Source organism: Galeopterus variegatus, unplaced genomic scaffold, assembly GCF_000696425.1.
Source record: "Galeopterus variegatus unplaced genomic scaffold, G_variegatus-3.0.2 Scaffold539, whole genome shotgun sequence".
Lineage (NCBI taxonomy): Eukaryota > Metazoa > Chordata > Mammalia > Dermoptera > Cynocephalidae > Galeopterus > Galeopterus variegatus.
In genome coordinates this window covers 279,405-305,735 of record NW_007726650.1, presented here as the reverse complement: position 1 = coordinate 305,735, position 26,331 = coordinate 279,405, and the positions used below count along the sequence as shown (strand labels likewise).

At 38.2% G+C, this 26,331-nt stretch overlaps 1 protein-coding gene across 1 annotated transcript in view; it reads right to left on the bottom strand.

Moving 5' to 3' along the window:
• LOC103588245 (neuronal PAS domain-containing protein 3-like) overlaps positions 1 to 26,331 on the bottom strand; it is a gene marked incomplete at its 3' end in the record, with an annotated part of 508,069 nt that overhangs the window by 317,642 nt on the left and 164,096 nt on the right. The window contains exon 5 of the mRNA XM_008569870.1: positions 9,571 to 9,653. Within this exon, the coding sequence (XP_008568092.1) occupies positions 9,571 to 9,653 (83 nt within the window). The remainder of the gene's footprint in view (positions 1 to 9,570; positions 9,654 to 26,331) is intronic.

Here is a 26,331-nt window from a genome sequence, read left to right as displayed (position 1 = left end):
CAGATGCCAAAATCCATGCATCAGTGAATCTGCCATACTCTCTCCCATGTGTAGAGTATATGGATAAAAACTGAGCTAGGAACATAGAGGCGAGATGAAGCACTGGTACTGAGGTTAACTGTGACTGCTTGGATTTATTCATTCATTCTTTTATTCACCAGGTATTTCCTGATTACCTATTATATGAAGGACTCAAATATTATACTTTGAATGTACTAATATTAGTACATGTTCTGGCCCACCTCTGAAAGCCATAGGAAGCTTATATTTGGTGAGATTTGGGCTTTTCAGAGAAAAGTTTCGTGAGTTATTTTTCTCCAGATTATGGCAAATGAATAGTCCTAATGTCTCCTTCAGTTTTTATACACAATGAGTTAAAGCAGCAATTATTTTTTGAATGACAGGTTCTAAACATTCACAACTACACGGTATTTTCTCATAATCACGAATATGATTTTATATGACCTAATAAGTTAATTTGGAATAATAAATTATACATTTCCCCCAAAGTGAAATTCTCAGGCAATACAATATAATGAAATAATGGTTTGCCATCAACATCTGTGTGTTTCAGTTTTTCAATTTTGAGAATGGAGATTTTGATAAAACATACATTCCTGAGATAATATGAAGCCCAATGAGGTAATTCTTGGCAAACCACACTGAAATTCTCTAGTGAAATCCATTCTGTAAGTATGAAACATTAATCTAGATAGAAAATAAATGCTAGGGTCAGAGTGATGCTCACTTCATTAAAGCCCAGCAACCTGGATGAAATGCACATTGCAGGTGGGAGATCCAACAGACTACTCCAATATTAGTTTGCCAAATTAGATAACGAACACATCACATCTCTTTTATAAAACCTATTTCAAAAGTTATGATTCATTCATATACATATTTCAGTTAAACCCAGGTCAGTTACTAGCAGAAATTGTGAATTAACTTAAAACATTAAAAGTATTTCCTAAGTTTCAATACTGATATCTTATTTGAGGTGAGGATATGGGGAGGTGAACAACAGACTTAAAAAATTTCTGCTTTTCTTTTCTTTTTAAATAAAATACAATTCTTACTTTCGATTGTTTTAGAGCTCAATTGATAAGGTGTGTTCCTTTTTTTTGTTCAAGAAAATTTAAAAGCAACTAATTTAAATATGCAAAATTATCTTGAGTTGTTCATACGTGAACTTAAAAGCCGTGCAACACAGGAAAATTAAGTAATTATGCCTCCAAGTTATTTACTGCAATTAAGCTCATTTATCATATGCAAATTAGTGCAAACTGGTCTCATTAGTTACTAAATTACTCAATATGAGCTGAACAATGTAGCACTCCAGTTTGTAATGAAAAATCCCTGTAGAGGCAAGCAGTATCAATTAAGCTAATTTGCATATGCAAATACATTCACTAACTTTCTCTTTTTCTATATTTAGGTTTACATTTTCTTACCATTGTATATCATGGGGAGACCACAGGGTCACTCACCTTTCTCTTCTTCCTCTATCAGAGCTAAAGGAATTAATTCGTAATGCCTCTATTATTTGAAATTATTTTATTTTAGCGCTGATATCCAGCAGGATACCACTTTACCAACAAGAGCCATCAGGAATAAGAAGATGCAACTTCCTAGAGATGATCATTTCTTTTATACTTACAAGTTAAGATAAAATAAATGAGGGTGAAATTAACTCATTGATAAAATATAAAACAGACTTGAAGATACCACTCTCTTTCATAGAAATCATTTGAAAACACCACCATCAAATGTAAAAGGAATGTTGACTTGGCTAGGCAGCATCTTAATACAGTAATAATTTGTATCTTTGTATTGGTCAGCTTCTGAGCTGTTTTACGTATATTCATTTTCCTTTGTGCAGATGTTTGAATTGTCTAATCAACCTTTTTTGCTAAATGAGATTAAAGGAGATATCAGTAACAGCGGGGTTGGCATTCTTTACCCCCACATCAACACTGTTATAAGTAGTTCATTTTGTCTGTATGTCTAGTATGTTTTCTCTATTGAGTCTTCTGCTTAGTCTTCAACAATAGGCAGGGCTTCTGAGACTGGAGCAGTACTGTGGCTAGAAATACTTGAACGAAAATATAAATAAGACACTATTTTATTTTCCTTATTACATCAACCACAGATTTTTAAACATTTCTGGTAGAGAACCTATGTTCTTGCTTGTCTGACAATAACTCTGCAGGCACCAAAATAGTATATGGACCAACTAATCATAATTCCAGCATATGCCCTTAACCAATCTTCAAAATGTGATTAACAAAAGAAATGTAGAAATTTAAATATAAATATTGACTTGATTTTCTCCTAAATCTGTTCTACAATAGCCTCTGTAAAACACAGGCTCTTGTTTTATTTGAGGCATGACTCTATCCTGTATTCCACAGTGGAAAGTGCTGAGGGAAAGAAAAACCACATGAATGAAATCTGACAGTTCACTGAGGTCTATGATACCATCCATACAAATCTTTGATTACTTTCCCTAACAAATACAAAATAGCTACTTTTGAGCTCCCTTCTCCACCATTTTTGGAAAACATATACCTTAATAAAAACTATTCTGCTAAGGTCATCATCACAGGAGGCCATATCTGTGTCTTGTATTAGAGAGCTCTTCTACTAATAACCAATCCTTGCAAAAATAATTATTTCCCTAATTATGCTGGGGAAGACAGGCAATCGGGTAACCTAGACTTTTCTGATCTGCTCTCAGCCAGAGAACCTCAGGTGTTATAATCTTAGGATGTTCTTGGAGGCTCTTTTTTGTCTCCCTCAAAGGGACTGTCTATGGGTTATACTTCTTCAGTTTGAGGCTTGAATGTTCTAAGCACAACACAAAAATTCCTCTATGGCCAGAAATAATGCAAGGTCTAATGACATAGATACAGGAGGGTTCATACAAAATGGCCAAGCACAAAATTGACACACTTCCACCATTACCTCCATTTGCACTTCTACCATGACCTCCAGTTAGCACACTTCTTACAGAATATTCTTTTTATTCTCCCAAGACTTAGTTTAAATAATAAATGCATTTCTATAACATTTATGAACAAACATGTAGGTACTTATGATTATATTCATCCAACCCACTAAACTTTATTTCTTTTATGATCCAAAATGGGTTATGGATAAACTGTCCTTCGATCACTTTATAAGTACATGGCAGTCATTAGTAATGACATGTATTATACAATGTAATGAAATATATATTTCGAGGCACTATGCTGACAATGAATACAAAGATAAACCTTAAAAATTTCCCATGTACTCCGTTTGATGTGATTGTTTTAACACCCATGAGGTGAGTAAAGCAGCCTTACTATGGAGTATGCAAAAACAATATTGCAACTTTATATAATAATTCTACAAGCATTATTTACAAAATGAAAAAAAACAAACTGTTCTGCTAAGGGCATAAAAATAATTAAAGCACTCTATTCATAAATATGGTACCTAAGGGAAAGTCATTCCAGTAGTTAATTTTATGTTATGAAGATGATATGTGTTACTATTTTGTGCTTTGTTAACTTCCAAAAGGTAAAATATGAATATTCTATCTGGTTCCTAAATTGGGAAAGTAAAAAAATACACTACTCATATTGTTTTATATTAAGAAAATCATGAAGTGGGAACAGCAGCACCCTAAAAGAACTTTTAAAACAGAAACCAAGTCTGTGCTTAGTGCAGCTATATTAGGAAAGATTGTACATAGTGACCTCCTAAAATTCTTGGATTTTTACGTCACCTGACACAATATGTACAATTTCCAGTCTTGACCCTTTGCCTATCTTTTCCTCATCTAATTTATAATAGTCAAAGAAGAATATAATGGGGCCGGCCCGGTGGCGCACTGGATAGTGCGCCGCTTGGGAAGTGCAGCGGCGCTCCCGCCGGAGGGTTCGGATCCCACATACAGACCGGTTCCCGCTCACTGGCTGAGCGAGGCGCAGGAGCAACGCCGAGGTTTGCAATCCCATTGCCGGTCCCCGGTCCGGTACGGGGGCAACACTGAGGGTTGCGATCTGTTGCCGGACACGGAAAAAAAACAAAAAAAAAAAAAAAAAAAAAAAAAAGAAGAATATAATGAACTAAAATGCCTCGACTCAGGTCCAGTATATGTACCTCACAGTCTTGCAGTTGGGAGGCTGACATCCCTTGAACTCTCAACTCTCCTGCAGAAGATGCCTCCGTTCTAAACTTCATGACCAAAACAGCTACACATTCACTGGGACTGTAACACTGGTCACAGTCAGTACTGCAGCTGCTGTGGGAATGGTGGCCCCAGAGTCACACAGTACACTGCCTGGGCCTTGGCCCTGACCACATACACTGATACTGGGTCATTAGATTGGACAAGCGTTGATTTTACATTGATAGAACAACCGTTAAATTTAGGGATTTTTTCTCTCTCAGTGGAAAAGCAGTCAAATTTTAAGGAATCCCACCAAACTTTCTTAATTTTCCTAAGAGAAATTATATGTAATTATATGTACACATTATATGTAATTTTACGTACACAGCAAAGACACATATCATAGTCACAAAATGGGTGCGCTGAAAATTGAGAAGTCCATCTTCCCCCTTTTCCCCCTAACCCTCTACACCAAGGGGTGCTTAATATGCACTTCAAGTAAACATCATTGGGGGCATGGGTAGCAGGTAGTCTTGTCACTTGGTGCAGTGAAGCCATAGACATTTCCTGAACCCCACACTGGTATTCAGAACTGACCTCTACTTGACCTTCCAAATTCAATGAGTTCCCTAATAATGTTCCCTCCAACTACAAATGTCTTAATTCTTTCCTCTTATTACCACTGTCTTTTAAAATGTCCTTATCCTTTCTTGAGAAGTATTATAATCTATCATTAGCATTCTAGGTTCAAATTCTGTTGTTACCTAAACAGACGTGTGAGATTGGGTTAAAGTTTTCTAAGTCTTAGTTTACTCAATTTTCAGATGTACATAATCATACAGAGCACCTATCTCATAGGTACATATTGGGAGTACTCAGTGGTTATATAAGAAGAAAGCTTAGGACAATACCTGAAACTTAGTACAGTACATAGTAAAAATTCAATAAATTTAAGCTAAAATCTATCCAGACTAGGTTTTTCTAATTAAAATACACACATACATACACACCAGTTGGTATTTGCATTAGAAATGCAAATTTTTAGATATAATAAAAATACCCAATAGCAGGAAAATGGTTAAATTATAATACAGTCATAGTATGAAATGGCATTTAGCCATTAATACTAATGAAAACCAATTATTTCTTAATACAGACATGACCATAGATATTGATTTTAAAAAGGCTGATTGCTCAAGAGCATATAATTGGCCAATAGAGTTAGTTTTTCATCTATTTGCTAGCATGCACAAAATGCTTGGCCCAGTCAACCTCAGACATATAAACATACTCTCAAAATATGAAAAACACAATGTTCTCCTCACAGTACTTTCTCATCTCCCACTCTTCCCTTACCATGAACATCCAGATTCTTCTCCTTTACCTTTTATCACTCTTTAGGCTTGTCTTCTGCACCAAACACTTGATTGCAACTGTTTCAATTGTCAAAACCTATGACATTTCGTCAATATTTGTTCTATTAAAGGATTTATCCTCAGCTACCTTGTTATTAATAATACTCCTTCCTCTAGCAAAATCAAATCCTGTGTTTTCTTCTTCCTTCCTTCCTGTCTACTCCTTTCTTATCTTCTACTTGCCTCTTAAATGATGATATATCTCAGGGTTGCCTCACCCTGGCCCTTGCTCCATGTCATTTCCATGTGTGTGCAACCCATTGCTTGATTTGAGCTGTCATTCATCTTTACACCAGTGATTAGGAATTCCAAGCCCTATCTTCAGTCCCAGCTTCAATACTACTCTAGAGGATCAGACCCAGGTTTCCAACTGCTCACCACATATCAACTTGGATTTTTAAGAGAGTAACCCTTTCAACTTTGTTCAGATAACAGGATCATCAGACAGCTAGTTACCAATCTAGAAAACCTGTAGTCATTATTAAAGCCTGTCATCCTCCAGCCTTTCACCTTAAATTAAAGATCATGTACCATGGATTTTATCTCAGTTACATACCTGTCACTCCATCCGCAGAGCTCAATTTTAGAGAAGAGCTCCACTTTCTTTCTCTTGGACTGTTTTAACAATTTCTAAAATGGTCTCTTCATGCCATCACTCATGACTCAAAGACTTCCTAGACATTGTATTTTGGTAATAACTCCAGAAATAAACCAAACTCTTCTCTTGTCTCTCTCCTCCATAAAAGCCTTCTCCATGGACTCATCACTGGTTAGAGAATCGAGTCCACACCTCCTGGTTTGACTCACTAGGCCTGTCACAATATGGCTCATATAATTTCTGCACCTTCATCTCTTCTGTGCTCCCCTGTGCATGCGAAGCAGCCATGAAATCAAACATCTTAACACTCCACAAACAAGATCTATTATTATTTACTTCCATGCCTTTGTGTTTGGTGTTTCCTTTGATTGGAATATTCTTCCATCTTATTTGCCTAATAAACTCCCATTCATCTGTCAACAATGCTGAGAAGTCTTCTTAGATGCTTTATGAGAAATTCAGAGCCTTGCTCTTTCATAGCCCCATAGTACTTGCCCTGTGTGATATTTCTTTCTTTATGAGGACTCTTCATTCCTCTTTCCCCAAATGATGGCCAGCTAGTTCAAGACAGCAGCCATATACAGTGAATTTTGTGTTCTTATCACATATTTGAAACTTATTTGGGGGATAAATGGCTATAAACTGTGAGGTTAGAAACCATACCTACACCTTGGTGACCACACAGGTTTTTATCAAATAATTGCAAGAAAAGGAAGAGTTGGAAGGAAGAAAGGGAAGGAAGAATTCATCCAGGCTCTCATGAATCAACCAGATTCTACCATGGACCTTGTTGAAACTAAATGTAGAAGCCATCATGTCCTCACAGAACACTGAGATAGTGCTGAATGTGGTACATACATGGGTCTGTGGGCTTCAGGGTTTTCCTGCTAGTTAGGCAAGACAACTAATTAGATAGCTTAGGAGAGGCTCTTTTTGTTTCTACTACTTCTCAACCTCTTCTTGTCCACAATTCTAGTATTTAATTTAGAGTACTATATAGTTGTTCCACTCCATAACCATTGGTGTTAAAAATCAAATGATATAAGAAGTTCTAGTTTCAATGGTAATTTCAAGATTACATAGTGTAACCATGCTTGGATACCTGACTTTCTTGAAAACATCCCCACCAAGCCAGCTATACTTCCCCTTAAAGCCAACGTCTTAGAACATATTTCAAATGTGGCCAATCCTATTTGGGAGTTTTCTAGTATGAAGGTGATTTTCTTTTTCTGTTCAATTTGCACCCATTTCCTTTTATTTCCAAACTCTGAAGTCACACAGAATATATTTAATTTTTTTTTACATGAGGTCTTCAAATATATAGAGAAGGCATTAATGCCTTTTTAAGTCACATATTTTTCAAACTGAAGTTCCCCAGGCCCTTTGCCACTCTTCATGAAACAGGATTTCTAGTTCACTCACTGGTCTGGTTATTCTACTCCAAATGACACCGAGCTGTCTGTGTTTCTCTTAACGTGTGGTGTCTGAGTAGAGTGTGATCAAGCCAAAATAGGGAAGAAGAGCTTGTAGTCTCACTCTAGCGCCTCTATTCTCTGAAGCATAGTGTTGAATTGGCATTTGGAACAGTCACTCTATATCATACATTTATACTGAGTTTATGTTCAATTCAAACTTCTAAGTTTTGTGTTTTTTCACTTCCTGCAACTCCTGAATCACCTTCCTCATAGGACTTTGGAGTAATGATTTGCAGAAATAATTCAGAGGATAATAATCTAGGGCTACTCTTTTGAACCATTTATTTCATTGACTAAGTTTTAGGCACCAACTGCTTCAGAATATATGCAAGAGTAGTCCTGAAACACATCAGAATCTAACAATATATATGTCTTAACCCATACAAAACTTATAAAGGAGATTGTGAACAAAGTATGTATAGGAAAGAAGGAAATAAAAATTTGAAGATCTAGAAAGAAATATGATCATTTTTGTATCCTTAAAACTAATCCTAGGTTACTGCAAAAGTAATTCAAATTTTATGTACATGATAGAATAACATCTCCCAAGGTGTGTTTCAAGAAACATTAGTTCTATAATATATGACCAGATATTAACAGAAAATCAAAAATACAGAATAAACAAAAATAAACAAAGTAAGACTTCTCAGGGCCTTAAATTTGCAAATATGAATTGTGATATTTCAGGCCTGACAGCACATCAAAATTACCTTACAAATTGCTGAACCTTACCCTGTAAACTGATTCAGTAGGTTGGGTTGGGTCCCAAGAATTCATCCTTTAAACAAGTATTGGGTGATTCTCAAACTTCCAGCAAAGGAACTGTTTGGAGAACAATTAGGATCTGACCCTGAGCTAATTTTTTCATGGAGAGTCTTGCAATACTTTCCTAGTGAAAACACTCTCCTAGTGAACATACTTTAGGGAATAATATGCTAGATTCAATACTACTTTTGACTACCTAGAAATAAAAGCTCCATAGAGGCCTTTAAAAAAAAAAATTCTGAATGGACATGAATCTGAAGTTTCCCTTTACTTTACCCCAAAGTTAATCTAAGAAAAACATACCACCCTTTCCAAAATAAGCTGCCTAAATATCCCAAACTTTTCTGGTTCTCTACTTCTATGTAAGAAAAAATGTATCTTCCATAGTTAAAAAAAAAAAAAATGGGCCATGGCAACATTTACCCTGAAAACAGGAACAATGTAAAACAATAACCATAGTTGAAAGCAGATGTGTTGAATTGACAGTGAAGTCTTAAGAAAAAAGTGAGTAAGTGAGATGCTGAGTTTGGGATAAATCTTCTCTAGGGCTAAGTAACTAGAATTCCACCCTAGTAACCTTCATATTTATTTGTCATGCAATTCACTGGAAAAGTTAATTATTATTTTTTGTCTCCTTTTACTTAAAAATATACTTTAAAATTTTACCCTGAGAAATTTTCTAATTTGCGGAGGCAAACATCAAGATTGAAAGCACTTACAAATACACACTCAAGCAAAGAACTGAAATTTGGCAACACATAAAAATGTCACAGTACTTTCACAACAAAACTTTGCTCTTCCAAAAACAATAGGTAGCTCTAAAGACACACACAGATATTCACTTACAAATACAGCACGCACACTGTCATTCTGGGAACAGCCAGCTAACTATACATTGCGCATCAACTAAATAGAGCAATTCATCTAAATTATTACAGCACAAATAATACTTGCCCTCCCTTTCTCATTAATATTCTCTCAAGGGATGGCTTTCTAAAAAGAAAAAAAAATAAATGCATAAGAATTTCAGAATTCCAAGATAAAATAACAACAGTCAAATTCATAGCTGAAATAGAAAACATTTATAAAAAAGACTAAATGTGTGGAATTTTTTTTTTTGCTAAAATGTAAGCAAGCTTCTTTTTCTTTTAAAGGTACCTGCAAAATGTGGCTTCCCAAATGTGCTTCAAATACTTCAATGGCTAGTGCACTGGGGCTTCTCCTTCGTTGTGCACCTATAACTTAAAAAAAAAAGATAGAAAGAAAGGAAAGAAAAAAGAAAAATTAAGTTGGAGCTCTGATTTCATACCTGCAGCTTAATTTCTTCCTAATTGCATGACTACCTAGTTATTGTAGCAATGAGATCTGAAAGAAACATCATCCAGTATAAATTTTGGTTCTGAGTTGTCTGAGTATGAATACAGCCTAGGTTGAATTTTCAACTCAGAGAACCAACTTCTAAAAACATAAAAAAAAACCATTCAGACTTTAAGAAACATTTTTTCTTTTTGGTTTGTTTTTCTTATACTGGAGTAAAAACATATGAACATTCCAATTCCTTTAAATTAGTACACTGTTTTTCTTTAAATTAAGGTATTGACATTTTTCTTTTTTTTTCCTGGTGGCTGGCTGGTATGCAGATCTGAATCCGGGACCTTGGCGTTATAAGGCTGTGCTCTAACAAACTAAGCTAACTGGCCAGCCGCAACTAACATTTTTCAAGCATTTATATACTGCCTTATCCCCCCAGAGAAGCCTAAACTTTTCATATCCTCTAGGCTAGAAAAAAGCAAACAGCAAACTTTTTGTATTTTTTAATGTAATAACTTTATCACAATTTAATAGGCACAACGTATCAGATAAGAGATACACATTAATGACAATTTGCACTAATGTTAAATGTCCCAAGATGGCTAGATTTCATATTTACTGAATAGTCACATGTAAGTATTCCTACAGGACCAGCAAGAAGCCCAGGTGGACCCTTAGCCAGCATGTCTGACCAGGTCAGTGACTGTTTCTTATCTGGAGGTCTTCAGTACTCCTGTTCTCCTGCTTACTTGAGGTCTGTCCTCTTCCTGGCACACCCCACATGCTTTGCCTGCAGGCACCTGCCACTCAAAGAGCCGCTGTAATCCTTCACAAAAGTGGTCTTAATGCATGATATTGTAGAATACAGAACTGAGGGTCATCTCTTTACAATTTTTTTTTTTACATGGAATACCAATTTGCTTTTAAACCTGTTCTGGGTATTTTCTCTATTTTTCTTTTTTTTAGTTCTCAAGCATCATAAACATCTGTTAGCTTTACAGACATTTATAAAGGAAAATATTCAGATCTTTTCTATGCTTCCAACAAATAAATTCCTTATGTCTTCCTGCTTTTCTTGAAAATATTATTATAAATTTCTGCTCTCGCAAGCCTACATACTATTAATTGAATATAAAATCAAAATCCCTTACTTTCTTACTTCTAAAACACTTTGAGCTACTTGACAAGAAAATCCCAGCAAAATACTGCTGGGATAATTCTGTTTTGTTTAAGTTACTAAGTCAGTCAGTTGGATCCATAGTTTAGTAGGGATTACAATATAAATGCAGTTATGATTATTGTGCTGTACAAAATTAGGGAGTTTACCCCTGCAATTGTAATTTAGTGTCTGCAATGTCTGAAAGGCACTTTGAAAATAACCTGAGTGTTAATTATCATTATTACTGGCAAGAGGAAAATAAAAGGGGCATTTTTTAAATGGGAAAATTTATTAAATATAATTGAAGAGTGGTTATTACCAATGAATATTCCAGCTAGAAGTGATCCTAGAGATCTCTACTCCAACCTCCTCATTTGCTTCAGAAGCAAAACATACACTAATAACCTTAAAACAGAAAAAATCAGTTATGTGTCCTGAGATTAATTTTTATTATAAGTATAAACATAGAATTTTTAAAATTTTAGTATTCAGATATACTTAAGCCAGTACTACTGTGTGCGTGTGTGCGTGTGCGTGCGTGTGTGTGTGTGTGTGTGTGTGTGTGTGAGAGAGAGAGAGAGAGAGAGAGAGAGAGAGAGAGAGAGAGAGAGAGAGAGAGAGTTTCTGATTAATTTCCTATTCTAACATGCCCATTACTCCCTTCAAAACTCCTTTGGCATTTTTGATAATGCAGCTGTCTTGATGAATACTGTTTTCAGTTTCTAGAGTGTTAATTGCACATTATGGTAGCTTGGTGTGAATGATCCCCCATGAATAAAATCTGCAGCCTTTTTTATTTTTAAAGATTATGGGGGTAGGTGCCTTTTGGAAAGGACAGGGGGAGTTGAAAAACTTCTAAAAGTGTCCACTCTGTTTTTGAGGCAATAATTAGGGTTTGAAAGCTTCTTATTAATACTTTATAATTTAGGAGGTAATTCAGGGATTCCAATTACAAATTTCAAAATAAACCACTCATAAAAGAAAACTAATTTTATAGAATATGGACTATTCTACAAAGAACTGGATGAAGAGGAGGCCAAAAGAGCAACATCCACCAGCTAGAGAGGATATTAAAATACCATAGGAAATGTAAGGAGAGTGTTTATTCACTAGAAGGCCCGAGAGGCCAGCTCCAGTAAGGACAGATGGCAGCTCGAATGCCTTCTAGAAGCATAGAGGCAGTTTGTCTTCAGTGCGGTGCACAGGGCTTATTCAAGCCAGGCTATTGATGGCCTTTGTTTTCCTGCCTTTCCCCCACTAGGGCTCAGGCTTTTCTCTAAATAAACGTCTTCATCGGGTCTTACATCCATGAGTTCTACCTGCATAGTTATTCTTTGTTCTTCAAATCCTCTAGAAATCTGATTGTGCACCCCATACGTGTTAGCATAATACACAAGTATCCTGTAAGTAGTTTCATGATAACCTATTCAATGGCATTTTTATGGCACTAGAACTTCTCTTGATTTATATGTTTTGCACTTATGCAGGTGATGTGGGGCTGTAATGACAGTTCCTAATTTTACAACCAACATAAATATGTTAAACAGGAGTCCATTATGCCCCGGTAGGAGCCCAGCTTTAACTCTAGCATTATTGGTAACTGAATAGACATTAAATATGTACTTCTTATCTTGCAATTCTATCACATTTGGCATTTTGAGAATTGAGACAATCATCTGATAACTCAGGAATAATGCCAACACAGTTATTTTGTTTCTCCATGTTAATCTCTTTGTGTTTAAAAAGTCTTATTAATTTCTAAAGAAAAACTAAAGGGGCATTTCCTCAATGAGGTACATTGTCCTCAGAAAAGTAATGCATTGTTTCTGAAACCATTCAGTAGCCCAGACACGATGTACACTTATTGTTGCCGCAAGGTCCCTGTTTCATCTGATCTATGATATGTATTTAATTTAAAGTCTCTTAAAACTCTACATGTTTTATTTCTAACCCTTGTAAAACATGAGATAGTAGGGTTGCGGTGTTTATTGATAATTATATGCTGGGCCTGATTTTATTTTAAATTGCTTAAAATTTTCAACTGTTTATAGGCTTCATAACACCAATTACCTTATAATAGTTAGAGGTTTTCAGCATCAATAGGCACTCAGTAAATGTTGAATCAAATTTTAAATTTGAATTACTATAGTTGATTTTTTTTTTCTTATATCAGTTTGTATAAGCTGTTCAACTTACACAGTTCTCACATGTCACCGTCAGAGCTAGTGGCATAATTGTCCTAGACAAGGGATTACACATTCCATTTATTTAGCAATGTCTCTGTGTGTGTTGTGTGTATAGGAGGGTACTTCAAAAAGTTCATGGAAAGATTCATATTATCTTTCAATTCTATTTTTCCATGAACTTTTTGAAGTACCCTCCTATACACACAACACACACAGAGACATTGCTAAATAAATGGAATGTGTAATCCCTTGTCTAGGACAATTATGCCACTAGCTCTGACGGTGACATGTGAGAACTGTGTAAGTTGAACAGCTTATACAAACTGATATAAGAAAAAAAAAATCAACTATAGTAATTCAAATTTAAAATTTGATTCAACATTTACTGAGTGCCTATTGATGCTGAAAACCTCTAACTATTATAAGGTAATTGGTGTTATGAAGCCTATAAACAGTTGAAAATTTTAAGCAATTTAAAATAAAATCAGGCCCAGCATATAATTATCAATAAACACCGCAACCCTACTATCTCATGTTTTACAAGGGTTAGAAATAAAACATGTAGAGTTTTAAGAGACTTTAAATTAAATACATATCATACAGAAAAGGGTTTTTGATTTTATAAATGTCAACTACAGAAATTCTGATTCTTTTCCAGAAATCCAAAATGATATGATGAATCATTAGGACTGTTCATTTGGCCTTGTATTAAAAAGTGGAAGACACAGAAAAACCCCAGTCTGAAACAAGTATCTGAAAAATTAGTTCTGCATCTCAACAATGTCAACAAAAATGTTCTAATCTGGACTCTTCAGCATAACCTCACACGGTGGTCTTTGGGCATTAACTCAGTGCAGTGTAAGACAACCGCCCTTCAGGACATACACCACTCACTCCCAGTCGTGTTCCTAACCAGCGCGCCTCACCTCAGGGGAGAGGGGAACGTGAGCAAGACTGAGGATGAGCACTCCGGAGGAGCTTGACCTATTCAGCCAAAAGGTCAGCTTGCCATGGAAGAACCCATTACAAAACAGAAACAGGACAGCTCAGTGGACACATAATAAAAGAGGAAAGTCACGATCCCTGTTTGCCTGTGTCCTGCCTTGCTTGCCCTTTCCCGTCACAACCCTCCCCATCTCAGTGCCTCGCCAGCACAGCTCAGAGTGGGAGGGTGGACCATGGTGGGGGGTGGCAGAGGGGCTGCTGTGGAGGGGGTCACTTGAAAAAGACATTGAAAAGTGGACATGAGTATGACGCTGTGAAGCAGGGTTTCCAATGGATTGTTTTACTAGGAAAACATACTCATTGGCAGATAGGGAATACCATTTCAGAGGTACTTTCTCATAGGTGAACAGTAGCCTTAAAGTTCTGCAACTAGTATCTCAAGAATGGAACTATCCCCCTAGTAAAAAAGCGAGCGTCTTGCCAGGTCACCTCTGATGGCTTCCCTCTGCATCCTTCATCCAAGGGGCAAGGATGTGTTTCCACACTGAGCCTGGGGGAAGGGAGGATGAAAGGGCATGCTCAATGGAATCCCCACACATCACTCCCCTGAGCTTTAGCACTTGGGCTAAGCAAAGTCAGGGTCTGGGAAAGAATGGAGCACAGAATGCTTAATGAGTCCTTCCACAGCTACTGAAAAAAAGGAGAGAGATTTCCCCTGAAGAATCTCAGCCTCCCTCACAGTGGGACCAAGGAAGCTGGGGGCGGGGGTTCCTAGGAGTCTCAGCAACATATGAGGTATGCATTAGTGTGCGCACGCGCGCGTGTGTGTGTGTGTGTCTGTGTTTTCCTATCAAAATAAAAATTTCTGTTTGCTTAGAATACAGGACTTAATCTTCGTTTGGAAACTGGCCCTCACAGCTTTGCCTGCTTCCCATGTTCACAAATTGCATTCTTTCAACACTGAACTCCTCAGTGTTTCTGCGTTCCTTAGACACTGGGGGAGTTTCAGGTTTGGAGAAGAGGCACTGAAATAGTTAGTACTGGGTATAGCTTAACCCATACAGCAACACTATAATTGAAACTCCTGTTGAAAGCACTGGATGTGGAGTTTTCATGCAATGCATCATGTAAACATCTAAAAACAAATAATAACAATGCCTTTTCAATATACTTTCAACAAGGTTAATTTCTGCCATTTAACATACAGGATAACCAATGACCAGAGAAGAGAAACAGGGACAAGAATTGTTAATCAGGCATGTGAGTGCATGATTAAAATCAAATACATGGGGGAAAAAACCTCCTGTATTCATGAGTAGTAAATTTTTGCGTTTATTTTTTAAATTCATATTTAGAAGATTTAAAAAACTAAAAATAATCTTCATAATTCATATCCCCAGAACCTATTAACACATTATATTACAAACTGAGACAAAAAAGAGGTATTCAATCTCACAATATAATTAAAACTTTAAGAAGTCTTATGCTGATTCAAAGTTCCTTGATGCAACACATATTTAAATTTCTTCCACAATTTAAGTGTGGATTCAATGTGTTAAGGGAAATAATTAGGATGATACGACTGTGAAAGTTTTAATATTTATAAATGAGTTGCTGAATTTGGGAAAAAGAAACCATGTCTGTTTATCTGAAAGAAGCCTATGTGTATTGCTTTGACTACTAAAGAACTAAGGGGAAAACATACAATGTTCGAAAGATCTTTTAGTGAAGATCTGATGTTCTTAGAAATTATACAGTGTTCATATAATTTCTGAGACTTTTCTTTACAATTTTCTACAACAAAATGGCATAGACCTCTAAATGTGAAATAGCACCCAAATATCACTGTAATAAGTCTTGACAACGTTTTGCTATATTTGATCAGCAACATATTACAGGGACATCTTTTTAGCACAGTTTCCATTTTAAAGATTCCCTCTGCCCATGCTGCCTTCCTTTTCCATTGAAGGAAATGACAGTTTCTAGGCAGATATTTCTCTATCTGTAGCTGAAGAAAGGGAAAATGGCCTTTCTCCAACAATACAGTAGTTAATGTAGGAACTACTGTATGTCCTTCATGGGAGCTACATATAGGGTGATCAACATTTTTCACAGGAGAACCCACACTTCCCCTTGAAAATAAATTCTTAAGGCAGTGGGTTAAGCTGCTGTTTGTAGTGACAGCACCTGAGGAATGAGGAAGCCCTGACAGTCAACATCTCTGAGGACGGAACCTCAGGAAAATGCAGGCATGATCCACAGCCCGGGCTGAGGTTTGGAGAGTGGGGTACATGGGGGAAGTCCTCGAGAGCTGCAAGGGGGCTGGGAAGGGACTGGCCTAACAGACAAGGACATGCCTTACATTCCTGATACTCCAAATCAAACAGGACTTTAAAAATGGTAGTTATTACTAAATCATTCCAATTTTGCTTTCTCAATTATTCCAAAATAACAATGTATATAAAAAGAGGGTACTTTTTAAAGGTCTTTAGCCCTTAAGAACTTAAAAGACATCCAGAGCTTTTCTGAGTGTATTTATTGGCTTTAATAACTTGATGTCACAGGGATTGCTTTTGAATACAAAGTTTAAAGTTAACTATTTAATTCTCTTTACACAGTGGAGGGAGTACGAATTAAATAAAAGACTAAAAAATTGATCATGACAAAAATTGATTTCTGTCTTTCTGATTTCTTTCGATTTCTGACTCCCAGCAGAAATATGGGATATGTTAGGTTGTACCCCTCTCTTAATCGGGGGAAGGTTTGAGAATGAGACAGTTATAAAGTGACTTTAGAATAAAGAATATAGAACAGGAGAATCTTTGAGTAGTAAAGAGTCTTGATTTTTACCTAACATGAACTCAGCAAGAAGATAGAATCTAATTTAGTTTGGCTTCCGGCTGCAGCAGCAGACATGATGAGGTAGGCACTCTGCTGGATCCTCAGGATACCAAGCTCACTATGCGTAAGTCACCAAAGCAGGCAGTACTGTGTGTTATGAGAGCCCAGTGGGATTCACAGAATGGGCATCACAGGCACTTGTCTGGGCTCCAAGCCTAAACAGATTCCTGATGTAACAAGGTGCTCGCTCTGCTTTCTGAGTACAATCTTCAGGCTCTAGTTTAGAGCTGCTTCGTTTGTTGTTCTTTTAATTCCTCTTCTTCCAATGACCATTTTTCTCTAAAAGTCACCTCCCCTGTGCATATCAGGTGGGAATACCACGTATCTCTCAAAAATTAAGCCCACGATCCATAGAAAGACACCAAGTACTTTTTGACCAGAGTTCTCAAAAGAAAAACCAGAAAGAACACATCAAATTTGGGATTTGAATCCAGCACCAACATTGGAAAGTTTAATACTTGTCCTTTAATTAGTAGAAATTACCTTCCCTATGAATACACTAAAAAATATCTTGAGTAGTTTAAATTTTTAATGGGGATTAAATTTGGTATGCTTCTCCCCCATCCTGGAGGGGAGGGAAGGGAAGAATTATTATACTTTCACTTGGCAGACTGTCTTAAAAGGCTTTCCAATGAGTGCTGCATTACTACTGTCACCCCTTCTTCCCCCAGTGGCACATTGTTAGTGGCATGAATCTGCCCGGTAGGAAGGAGTGGGGATTACCATTGAACTAGTGCATTGTCAATTGCACTTGCTGGTAAAAGGAAGAGGTCCACATCTGTTATCTTTGTCTTTTTTTTTTTTTTTTAGGTTTGATCCCAAAGCTTCACGTTACGACATTCATAACATCTGCTACAAATACTGAGGTAAGTCAGGCACAACCTTATTACTTCCAGTCTAATGCTCTATCCATCCTCAGGGCTTTCCTAGCCACTGATATGAGAAGGAACTAAGACACCCTGGATCTGTAGGAGGTAGCTTGTGTTTCTGTGGGAGAAAGAAGGAGATGTCTTTTGTCCTCTCCCTCTCCTCTTTCTTATTTGTCCATTCATATGTTCAATCATACTCTCTCTCTCCAGCTTTTGGGCCACATCAGTGCTTGAGAGCACACTCAGTAACTTACTTTCTGCCAAAAGAACAGTCACCATAAATAGCTCCGTAAAGCAGTGGGATGTTGGCCCAAAGGAGTCAAGGCTCTGCATATCACAGAGCCTGCTATTGAAAAGTCATTCTGATCCATTTCCAAAGCTCAACAATCTCAGATTATGGTATTACATTTATTCTTCCAAAACTTAGTGAAGTCTTGTAACATGGAAGAAATTAACCACATTGACCCAACTGCTAGAGATGTAAGCTAGGCTCCCATTTCCAGTTTTAGATATGTTGGCAGAAGGAAGCTAAAAGCATCCATGCAAAGTATTTGTTGAGCCTCTATTCTGTGCTGGCTACTATATCAGAGGATATAAAAGTGAAAAGAAATCATCCTGACCCTCCATAGATCAGAGATTAGCAGGGAGACTGACACACAAATAAATAAAATGTAATAAATGCGCAACTATCAACTCTCAACTCAGGATGTGGGCAGAGAGAAGTGAGTCAAAGAAAGGCCTCAGAATTGGGTACTGCTGGATCTGGGGTGAGGGGGTGAGGTCACATGAGCAGTGAACTACAATAGTCAGGATCCTGGGACCCACATTCAGACATGAAGGCAAGGGAAATGTACATGAACGCAGCTGCACATGCAAGGTTCCAGGCTCAGCATCTTGCTCACTACAAGTTGCTTTTCCTTGAGCTGTAACCAATGGATTGTCACACTCAGAGTTGGGACCCCCCTACTCAGTGCCTTCTTGGGGCTCAATACTGCAGCTTAACAATCACACAGTTGTACTCAGGAGGACAAGTATCTACTCAGTGCTGTCTAAAACCCCCACATTACAGTTCTATCTCCCGATCTACTTAAATACCACTTTTATATTAAAGCCACTTAAGTCCACACCCACATCACAGTACCCAGCTTGACACTGTGCCAGGCAGCTGAAACACCAACCAGATTGTGATGTCACCTCAGAGTTTTGAAGGGGATTCTTGTGACTCAGATGCCTTATTGTAGGGTCTCTGATTCCTGCCCAAGATGCTGCTTGTCCTCTCTGCTTGGAGGGGAAGCTCAGTGGGAGGGATCACATTATTGTGAGACAGTTGTGTGCAGAGGAAAGGATTTGGGTTCTAGAGTTAGGCAGAATGAGTTCTAAATCCTCTGTTTATCCCTAATTAGCTCGGTGGTCTTGGAAAAATTAGGCTTCATGGACCTCAATTTCCCATTCTGTCAAAAGGGTTAATGCCTCTTAGAGCAGTTGTGAGGGCATGTGACATACCCTGCTCTGCTTTAATTTTCCTCCTGGGACTTATTTGCATACTATCTCCCCTACTAGCATGGTACCTTCAGAAGCCAGAGGAATCATTGTGCACATTGCCGAAAACGCGCAGTTAGACTAGGGCCCAGAACACAGAAGGCGCACCAAAAATCCTGTGAGTAAATGAGCACTCCAGAGCACAGTGCCCACGGGGGGTACTTAGCACATGTCAGCTCCCTCCTCCTTATTATGAAAAGCAGACACTGGGCCCAAAATGACTTTTCTCAATGACTGTCTTTATCCCAATTTCAACAGGAATATTAGGAATTTCTTCCCCTGTATCTTGTCACCAGCTTCTGCCTTTCCTATGGTGTGATATCAAATCTATAGTGTCACCACAAACCCTGTGAGCCAACTGCAATCAGGGCCTGAAATCAGTGCAAACATTTCACACACACTCAGGCAAAGAGCCAGCAATTCACCAAGTGTCAGCAACTGCCCACTGAATTTTCTTTTGAAGGATTCACTCATGCCCTATTCTAGCAGTAATTGGCATTCCTTTTAAGATGCTGAATGCCTCAGACATAACTTGATTAGGTAAACGTACACAGCCACCACCACTGGAAACCAAAACTGGCTCTTACAACCCCACCATCTTCCCTCTGATTTCATATAAACAAAAGCCCACACAATTATCAATGGTTACTGAGCAGGAGCTAGGTCTTGCTTAAGTTAGCAGATCCAGCGCTGCATTACCATTGCTGTCTGCCTCTTGGGGACCTACAGAGGCTATGATTTAGGCAAAGTTAAAAACTAAATAAGACAGATGAGCACTATTTGGAGTGTACATATTAATAAGCAGGCTTACAAGGCTGTCAGACCAAGAGTCAATAATACATACAAGCATATACTTTCACACTTACCACCACCGTGAATTGTATTAAGAAAAAACTTAACTTGAGGACCTATTATATAGATTAAAGGCTGAGTTCAAGCCTTTCTCTGTTAGAGGTTAACATGTTTCTATACTGGATAGCAGAGCTGCTTAAGCAAACCCTCTTCCTAAGACAATATTCAGACACAAAACTTTGCATTATGCAATTACAGAAATTCCAGAGAGCCTCTGAAACCCATCCATAGGCCCCAGGTCAAGAACTCTTGCTTTAAGCAAGAGCCAAGCATCCACATATGCCCTGTACCATCAGTGGGACTGAACAACTGATCCACTGAATGAATGAGTAAGTAATCAAATGAATACTCAAATGAATGAATGCAAGGAGATTCAGTGAAGGGAGAATACACAGCTAGGGCAGACACTTGTATTCCATGTGGAGACTGTGAGACAGAAAGCAGCAGCCTGTTAGTTGGTTTATTCACAAAAATTGCCTTGTGGAATTATACACTGCTCCTCCCCTTCTAAATGCAGACAGAGGGAGGAAAGGAAAAAGAGATAATGAAGGTTTGCAAATGAAGTGGGTACAACTGTGCAATCAATCAACATTTTCTGAAAAAGAATCTGCATCACTTGCCAAAAATCTGAACTGAATAACTGAACCAGAATTCTGATGAGAACGGACTTCGCCACTAGCCAGTCATTTTTATCTGTCTTCCAGCTGTCTTGCTTCTTTTTTCCAAGAAGCCACTGGTCTCTTCAGTGAGGTAGGTTCAGGCATGGGAGTTTATTTAACCATGGTCAAATATATACTCAGTGTTTATTCTGTTAATAAACCTTCACTGAGTGTTTACTCTGTGCCAGGTATTATGTCAATTAAAAAGGATGTAATTCAATCATTAATCTCAATATTCACTGAGGGCCTACTAAGTGTGAGGCGGTAGGCCATCAAAAAATGAACAAAGGGGGCCGAGCCCGTGGTGCACTTGGGAGGGTGCGGCGCTGGGAGTGCAGCAGCGCTCCCGCCGCGGGTTCGGATCCTATATAGGGATGACCGGTGCGCTCACAGTGCTCACTGGCTGAGCACAGTGCGGCCGGTCTCAAAAAGAACGAAAAAAAAAAAAAAATGAACAAAGGAAACAGACCAACATGACAGCACGGAGATGACATTATAGTGGGGGAGTCAGACAACAACAATAACAACAACAACAATAATACAAGCACACTGATATATGAGAAGCAGTATGAAGAAAAATGAAGGGGGAAGGGGAAAGAGGTGACAGAGGTCACTGTAATGGGTAGGAAGATTAGGGGAGGCCTCTATGAGGATACAGCATCTGAGTAAAGTGATGTCCAGGTGAAGGGAAGAGGATGTATAAAGGCCCTAAGCCAGGAGATGATCAGGCTCAGGAAATGACAAGGAGTCAGTGCCCTTAAGGAACTTAGAGACTCAGGAGAGAGAACTAAAAACTGTAACAAAGTAATGGTTTACTTGCAGAATCCCAGGAAAAGGAGCATCTAAATCTAGTGAAATTCAAAGATGTAAGAGAGAACAGGGTACGTGGGCTAAAAAAGGTTTCCAGGCAAACAAGCCATGGGTTGGTGGAGGTGAGAGGTGTGCTCAGGGAGAGAGAAGAGCACACAGAACAGCACAAAGGGAGTCAGCCATGGGCGACCCATGCGGAGGGGAGGAAATGTCGGGAGACAGCTACCGGCCAGCTCACAGACGGCCTCATCACAGACAGCCGCACAAGCCCTGCACAGGAGTTTACGGTTTATGCACAGTAATGGGGATCCATTTGAAAAATTTGAGCAGGGAGGGACACGAGCACATGTGTGTTGTATCACCAGAGCAGTGGGGCAGAGGGCAGAAGTGTGTCTTGAGGAAGACAAAAATGTAGCTACTGTGCAGTCTAGGCAAGAAAAGATGAGATGTTGATCCTGGTAAATAAGTTACAGTATTTAGCAGGTAGGACTCAGAGAGCTTTGTGACTGACTAATAAGGGAAAAGGGAGAGACCAGTCTGGACTCCAAGGGTCTGGGTTAGCAAACAGTACAGATGGTTCCTTCACTCCCTATGCTAGCAGAGTTAGGAAGGCAAGAAGGTCTTAAGGATTATATGGGGGCACTGAACTAGAAGTGTCTTTAGCATAGCCTCATTGAGATGCCCAGGTGCCTGAGGCTCAGGATCGAGTTCTTGGCAGAGATGAGGATTTGGCTGCAAGTCATTAGCATACAGGTGGGAGCAGAAGCCATGGGAGGACAGAATGGGGAGAGGCTGGGAGCCTCACCTGCGAACATCTGCATTTATGGGGAGGGGAGGCTGGGGAGCCGGCAAAAAGCCTGAGAATGAGCAGCCAGATGGGTAGGAGGTGGATAAAGAGGCAGTGGTGTCCTAGAAAGAGGAAGAGACTCACTGATTCTGTCAAAGGTCATGGAGAGCACTGAAGACCCTGGACGGGGGCACTGCAGTCAGTTGAGGTATAAATGAGAGGTGAGAAAGAGTTACATACTTTACATTCCTTTTCTAGAAATTTGAAAGGGGAAGGAAGGAGAGTAAAGGATGAAAGCTGGGCAAGGAGAGTAGTGGAAAAATATCCAGGGTGTAAAGATTTTTTTTAAAGTGATTCGAGGATTTTATACACTGAGAGAAAGAAGCAAGCAACAGCCATGAGATAGAGAAAAATGGAAAACCCTTAAAAGAAGTTGTGAAATTACCCAGAATTTAGATAATGCTGAGAAATAGGCAACACATTATTTTTTTAAATTTCAATATTTTACTGTAATCTGAATCGTCAAAAATGATGAACTATGGTGTGGTGGCCCTGACACCTGGGTAGAAATCTCAGCTTCAGATCAAGTTCTTCTAGATGATGGTCAAACAACATAATGATCTACAATCCATGCTCCGAAGTGTACTTCGATAAGAAAAGCTGTCTGAATGTTCCGAAACCCATGCCATCATTATTCCCCTGAAAACTTCGTCCTTTCCCCCCACTGTTCATGAGTCTCTATCCTGCTGGTACTGCAGGCTCATTATTTCAGAACTGTCTCAGTTTTCTCCACTATGTCAATAGGAAATCAAGCATTCTTTACAAAGACCCTGGTCTTCACTGCTGGATTGACTTCCTGCCAGTTTCATGAAGACATGGAACTCCACATACATGGGTTTACAAAGATGCCAATATGCTACAAGAAGTGCAGGACCCCAGTTTGGGGTGACACTGTTTCAAGGCTCCAATATTGTCCATCACTTCATTCATCAACGAGGATGTCTCTCCTGGTCCAGGTGGCTCCAAGTCACTCTGTCTTCGTATCTCTTCCCATGGAAAAAACTTTTTAAATGTCATAGAGGAGTTTCCTGGAATTGCTTTTGGAGCCCCTACATTTCCTGGATCATAAAGTCAGTAAGTATTTCATCTTTGCAGCCAAGACCTGTCAAATACCCACAGGCAAGTATTGCAAGAGATTATTAACATAGCCAGGTGTGAGCTAAAAGAATATAAAGTAATCAAAGAAAACTAAAATGCCTTTTTTTTTGTGGTTGTTGGAAAAAGCAATTGAAAAGGGAAAGAAAAACCTAGTACTCCTCCTGCATTATTTAATGAATTTTGATTAACCAGTGAAGAAAGAAGCCAAGACTTCTTTTCATTTTGTTTTGTATTTTTTGAGATAAGTCTGTTTTTATTACTTGATCATACAATAGACTATACAGAGATATTTACTTATTTAGTTTATCAATATACAATGCAGTTGATTTTCGTGTCCCTTTACCAATTCCTCTTTCTCCCTCCCTCTCCCCCTCCCCCCCATCGACATCATATCTGTTCACTTGTAGAAGCCAAAACTTCTAAGTGTTGGAGAAAAGAAGGCCCTGTTTCCCAAGATATATTTTTTACAGAAGCAATCGCCTCATCTTCAGTGAGGTTGAATTTTCCTGGTGGCAAGAGAGAAAGAATTTTTTTCTGGAATCTCAAAAATATTGTTTATACAAACTTCATTCTCAGTACTCAGAAGAAAATACTAAACGCTCACCTAACCCCTCTCATCTGGCTCCCTCAGTTCTTTTCTCTTTTCTCCCTCTCCAAGACAGCTTGCTTTGAGGCTCTCAGAATCTGAGACGGACTACGTTGTCACTTTTATTTCCTAGGATTAACTTAACTTTTATTCATTTGCAGCACTGCTGCTACCTCCTTTTCTACAGACTTTGACCCACAGTTGCAATGAAGTTCTGTATATTGTCTTTAGTTCATTCACCTCATGTACTGATTTCACTTTTTTTAGAAAGAACTTCCATAGTTAGTATCAACATAACTCTAGCTCTGTTCTCAAAGGATGTTGAAATTTTTATTCATCTTTGTCTACAAGCATTTAGGAGTACTTAAAAGATGGCAAGGCAGCTGTAGTTTAGTATAAAAAGCACAATTCTTTGAGTCAGAAACGTTTATTTCTAGTAACAGCTCTGTAATTTACTAGTTGGTGAACCTGGATCAGACACTTGACATCTGGATCTTAGTTTCCCAATCTGCAGAGTAAGACAATAACACCCTGTCCTAAGACTCGTGGTAAGGGTTAAATGGCAATGTTCATGACAGTTTTTTAGCATATACCTAACAAATAGTATGAAAAAAATAAATCTTAATTCAACCTGGATTTTTAATCTCTCTGTAGCAAAATAAAACTGGGTGCTGGTAGATGCTTTTGATGAAGAGGATTAAAGAAAGTTACCAAAGTGGTATTATATAAATGGACCTTCTCACTTCCTAGGTTGTGTGTGTCATTGAGCCATTTAGAAAAATCTCAGAGAAAGATGCTTACCAGAAAGATGAACATATTACCATCTACTTCAGCATTTTGTTGAAGGCTTAAATGAGATAATGTATGTAAAGTGCCTTGTACAGTGTCTGAACCATAAGAGGTGTTCACTAAATGTTAGTTCCTTTCCCCTTCCTCAAATCTTGTTCTAAAAATCATTTGTAAATTAAAAAACAAACAAAAAAACTCTGCAGATTTTATAGAGCAAACCACATGTCATGACCTTGCTCACAAATGGGAGTAATAAAATCAGTTATTAGAGGTGGAATATCTTTGCATATGTGAAAATCCTTCAGATGACAGTTGAACATTGATTCTAAGATTCTAAATTAGGGACTTTTAGCATAATAATCCTTTATGGGAGTAAATGAAGAAAGGTGGTATGATGTCTTGCATTTGGCACATACATACATGTATATGCATGTGTGCATGTGTCTATACACATATTTAAAAATCTGTATTTATATTCTTGACTTCTAAGAAATAGACACATGGTACATACTGGGAAGTTTGATTAAATTATGACTGCCTAATGCAGAGACACATATACTCAAGCACTCCTACTGTAAAAATGGTGGTGGCATAAAGGTTATCTCCCATTTTTTGCCAAGAGGGATACTCAGGGGAAGAAACCAAATAGCCCACAGCTTTCTGCCCCCTCTCTTTTTCAGTCCTGAGTGGTTGTGTCATGTTTGTTGTCAGACCCGTCTGGACAGCAGGTGTGCTGCTGCACCACTGCCAGTATTTGATTATTGACTAGTGAGTATTTCCAAAGGGCACAACAGACTGCCGACTGGCCCTTGGTACCAACATGTGGCAACCTTCCCTGTTTACACATGTAAGAGCTAAAAATAAAAGAAAACCGATTTTGAATTTTTTTTTTAATTTTTTATTTTGTCAATATACAATGTATATGATTATTAATTTTTTAAAACTACATTTTGACTGGAGGTTTTTAACAAAGCCTCCATATATATCCGTCAAACAGCAAGCTTGGCAAGCTTGTATAGAGTCTATTAAAGGGGGAATAAGGTTCATGAATTTCAAGCTTGGAGGGCTCTAATTACCTCATGCTCAAACTTTAACTACAAAACTCAGATAAATTGCTGCACTAAAACCATAGAAGATCCTCCACCTGATTTGTGCTGGTGCATCTAAAGCTCAGTGAGGCTGATCCCAGCAAGGTTTTTCAAATCAGTCCTCAGGGAATATGTTCTGGACCTGTCTCTAATGAGTATGTATGGTTTACTTGGATGTTTTGGTAAAACTACCCGGTAAATTAGTCACTCTGAAATTTTATTAGCCACAAAGTATTACAGCAGTCAGTCATATAGGCCAAGAATACTGGGGGAATTAAAG